This window comes from Bos indicus x Bos taurus, chromosome 13 (genome assembly GCF_003369695.1).
Source record: "Bos indicus x Bos taurus breed Angus x Brahman F1 hybrid chromosome 13, Bos_hybrid_MaternalHap_v2.0, whole genome shotgun sequence".
Lineage (NCBI taxonomy): Eukaryota > Metazoa > Chordata > Mammalia > Artiodactyla > Bovidae > Bos > Bos indicus x Bos taurus.
The window spans coordinates 72,460,693-72,465,299 of record NC_040088.1 but is presented as its reverse complement, the minus strand read 5'-3'; the positions used below and the strand labels follow the sequence as shown (position 1 = coordinate 72,465,299).

The window sequence follows — 4,607 nt, the reverse complement described above, 5'->3', positions numbered from 1 at the left end:
ATTTCCAGGGGGACTCCTGAGGCTCGATCCCGCCTTTGCGTGTGCCGAGCCTCCTTCCTCATGACCTTTGTCATGGGCGGAGTTCCTCACGCTGGCTACCGGCAGTGATAGAACTCCAGTTGAGCTATTCCAGATCCTGAAAAGTGCTGCACTCAATATGCAATATGCACTCAATATGCAATATGCCGGCTCCCGGCAGCTCGTCACATCACTTCACTCCTCCCAGGCCTTCATCATTTGTGGGGTGTGAGCCTACCACCCACTCCCGGGCACGTCCTGATGGGAAATCTTCCTCTGGGGTAGACGGCTGGCTGGGAGACAGAGCTTTGCCCTCTCTGTGGGCTCCAACATTTTCCCCCACACCCTGCATTGGTTTTGGAGTTGTTTCCATGGTAACAGGGCTTGATGGACACTCTTCAGTTTACCTGTTTACATAGTTAGAAATAAAACACTTCTAGTTTAAAAAAATGCTTCGCAAATATTTTGTAAATATAGTTGAGATATACCTTGTTCCTGGCTTCTATATTGGCGTCGCAGGAAAGCAGCTTTGCTGCGAGTGATAGATTCTGGCAAAAGACAGCATAGTGGAGAGCGGTGTTCCCACAGACATCCATGACATTTGGGTCGGCACCATGCTCCAGCAGAAGAGTCGCACACTCCTCTTCTTGGCATTCTACGGCCTGTCAGTGTTGTGCCAAGAAACAGAGTGTAAATTCTAGGAATTCAAAGTAAACAGGCCACAGGCTTCACCGGTTTGATATATCTAAATGAGATGAATTCACTTTGAGTCTCAGTAGTTAGATCACATCCACCTCGTGTGGACACGGTTCGCTGCCCCATACCTTCATCAGCACGGTCCTGTTTCCATCGTCACAGAGGTTAGCAGGCATTTTCTCTCCAGGAGCAGAGTGACCACCGCTGAATGGCCATTGGCACAGGCCAAGTGGAGCGCAGTCCTATGAAAGCAAGAGGAGTTTTCAGGAAACTGTAGTGTTACTGTTTCAAAACAAACAATTGTTCCTGTGATTGAAGACATTCAATAGCATGATATTCTTACTGCTCTAAAACAAATATTTTGTTTCCTTCTGGAGAAAGAACATTATATATTAGCATTAGCTCTGCTTAACACAGTAATGAAAGAACAATTTACTTGAATAGAATGACCATGACCTTGAGATTCAGCTCAACTTGGGTTTGAATTTGACTTTCACTCTCTCAGCTGTAACTCAGCCTCTCTGTGCCTCAATTTCCTCATCAACAAAATGGAGAGAGAGAAGTAGTTCTCTCACAGGACAGCACTGCGATGCTTAAATGAGATCCATGCAAAGAGTTTAGAACCATTCCTGGCACAGGTTAACAGCTCAGTAACTGTTAGGTAATATAATCATACTTATTACTATTACTACTATTTGACAAGGACAACATCTCAACGAAGTCAAAGGGTATCACATCTCCTTTGCAGATACATTTTGAGGATTAGAGACAACACTGTACTTCAATGATTCTAATACATTCATTTTCTCACATTTTAACGTCTCTGACATTGGAATGAAATTTATAATTCACAATGTCTGTACAACTGTAATTTGTAGCATTTTTGTTTGTTCATTTCTTATTTTTCCTGTTGATCTAATTACCATAAGGTCTTTTTGTCTAAGGTTGCTTCTTTTTAATTAAAGTATAGATGATGCATATTACATATTATTATACATTACAGTACACAACATAGTGATTCACAATTTTTATAGGTCATAATACATTTAAAGTTATTTTACGATATTTGCTATATTCCCCATGTTGTACAATACATCCTGGTAGCTGGCAGGATTTTAGTTCCCCCACCAGGTATCGAACCCTGGGCCCACAGCAGTGAGTCTTAACCACTGGACGACCAAGGAACTCCCTAGATTCCCTTGACTTCTGAAAAGGCTGAAAGTTGTCAGAAAATATCAATCCTCAAAAAAAATTCTAAAAAAAATTGAAAGTGAGAAATCATTTTTATCTGTGCCACATTTCTACTAGTGCCAAAAAGACAAGGCCTGTCTGCTAAGCCGACTTGCCTATAGACAGCTTGATCTACAGAGAGTTTTAAATTTTGTGTGTTGTTAAAATGTTAAATCAACATCCAGATTTCTTTTTTTTTCTTTTCTTTGTGCCGAAATCCATGAAACTCCAGAATTCTTACTTTGAAATCATTCTTAGAAAGGTCTTTGGGGTGGGAGGCTCACAAGGAAGGGGATATATGTATACTTACAATTGATTTATCATGTTATACAGCAGAAAACAAAACAACATTGTAAAGCAATTATTCTCCAATTAAAAAAAAATTAAGGGTAAGAAACAGAAATAGAAAAAACAGAAGGTCTCTGTCAGCAGATTAAAAATGTATAAATAGGAATCTGAGTTTTATTCTGGTACTTTTCTCACTGTGCATGTTTGAAATGTTTGATCCATACTCTATCTGAAACTTTTTGGTGAGATAAAAATTGAGTTACTTTTCTCTTTTACCAGGTTATTTCTCCACCATCTACACACAGTTTATCATTTCTAAAAGAAAAGGTCATCATTATCAAGTTCTAAAGTTTTACATACATTTGGGTGTTTGGGCATTCTGTTCCATTCATTTATCCATCTTTTCAGTTGTCAGTAAATGAACACTTTGTGGGCACTTATAGCACATTTTGATATCTAGAAGGGCAAATCTTCCTCTACTATACAAAACTTTTAATTTCACCACAACAATTAAAGACAGCATATGTAACCCAAAATCTTTAAAACCGTGAAATATTGATTTGGTTTAAATACAGAAAAGACCATACATCCTAAGAACATGTCTTCCTATTCAAGGACACAGCCAGCTTCCTACTTCAAAGCTGTCTTCTAAGGTCCTTCAGCAAAGAACACACATACCTAAGTGTACACTGATATAAAGTGGATCTTGAATTGTATCTGAAGAATTTTTAATCCAGAATTTGACTTGGCAGGGGAATTATTTTGCTCACTATGCAGTTTTCTGTAATATATAACCTTACGGTATAAAAAATGTGTATATTAAAAAATAAGATATTGACAACATCAGAAATCTGTCCACTGCCATGATCCACAATAGGCGATCCATGAAGAAGTGCTTTCAGAAATCACATGAGAAAAAATGTGAGAGCCAGGAGGTTCAGAAGATTTCTTGAAGGCTATATAACTTGAGAGCTTTTACTCATGAGTACATCATGCTAACCCATGCAAATAAAAAGTAGGAGGAAGAAAGGAAAAACAGATGCTATTCATGTTTCATTTCATGTCTGTGATTACCAACATTCAGTTAAATGACTTCAAAACTATCAGTAAAGCTCTATAAGGGGAATTATAAGTGGGTCCAAAACCAGCTAAGGCTTTTTGCAACCTATCAAGTCTGCGAGGGTGCTGGATCCCAGGAAGGTATCCAGGAGCCTTGGAGGGGAAACTCACAGGCGGGATCTCTGCCAGGCCCTTCCACCACGCTTACCTGTTTGTCTTGTCCCTGTCGTTCAGGCCATTTTTTCCAAACAATAGAACATGCTGCACTTTGGCTACGTTGCCCACGATGGCAGCTTTGTGGATCTTTCTGAGGTCTTTGTCTCGGATGCGGTACCCGGGCTGGAGGTTGATTCCATAACTGCTGTCTCTCACCGGGTTGATGGAGGAGCCTAAGGGCGACTTGCCCTTCTTACTCCTGACGCCAAAAATCTTCATTGCAGAGCCTACGGACTCCGAACACACCTCACCTCTCCCTCGGCTCTTCACAGTCCCCTAAACCCAACACGAGCACTACAGGTAAGCCAGAGCTGTCCCACCACAACCTCCCAGTTGGGAAGCTCAATGGTTTGGAATCTTTCATCCCAGAATGATCGTTGCTAAGCGACACCTCTAAACACATTGCCCGTGCGCATAGAGGCCTGTTGTGCCAGACTGCCCAGTGCTCATATGCAAGAACTGTAAGTTCATTTCCTGAAAGAAACAAACAATATCAACAAACCCTTACCTAAACTAAGAAGGAAAGAGAGGAAACTGAAATAAATACAGAAATGAAAGTGACATTATAACTGTGTAACTGTCAAAATAACTATAGTATCCAAAGCAATCTACAGATTCAGTGCAATTTCTATCAAATTACCAATGGCATTTTTCACACAATTAGAACAAAAAATTTTACAGTGTGTATGGGAACAAAAGACCCCAAATAGACAAAGCAATCTTGAGAAAGTAAAGCAAGAGCCGACAGAATCAGGTACCCTGAACTGCAGACTACTCTGCAAGCTTCAGTAATCAAAACACGGTACTAGCACAAAAACAGAAATACATTTAATCATCAATGGAACAAAACAGAAAGTCCAGAGAGAAACCTACGTACCTGGGGTCAATTAATCTAGGATAAAGGAGGCAAGACTATACAAAGGAGGAAAGACAGCCCCTTCAATAAGTGGTGCTGAGAAAACTCAACAGCTACATGTATAAGAAGGAAATTAGAACACTCCCTAACATCATACACAAAAATAAACTCAAAATGGACTAAACACCTAAATATAAGACAGGTCCTGTAAAACTCAGAGGAGAATATAGGCAGAACACACACT

The 4,607-nt window shown here is 40.0% G+C and overlaps 1 protein-coding gene across 1 annotated transcript; it reads right to left on the bottom strand.

Annotated features, from left to right (window-relative positions):
• Nucleotides 1-584: 584 nt before the first annotated feature.
• LOC113903693 (ankyrin repeat domain-containing protein 26-like) lies at nt 585-3,779 on the bottom strand. The gene is made up of 3 exons (XM_027560253.1): nt 3,500-3,779; nt 843-956; nt 585-680 (listed from the first exon to the last, which is right to left on the bottom strand). The coding sequence occupies exons 1-2, from the start codon at nt 3,724-3,726 to the stop codon at nt 848-850; spliced, it is 336 nt and encodes a 111-aa protein (XP_027416054.1). The 5' UTR covers nt 3,727-3,779; the 3' UTR covers nt 585-680; nt 843-847.
• Between the last annotated feature and the right edge of the window lie 828 nt (nt 3,780-4,607).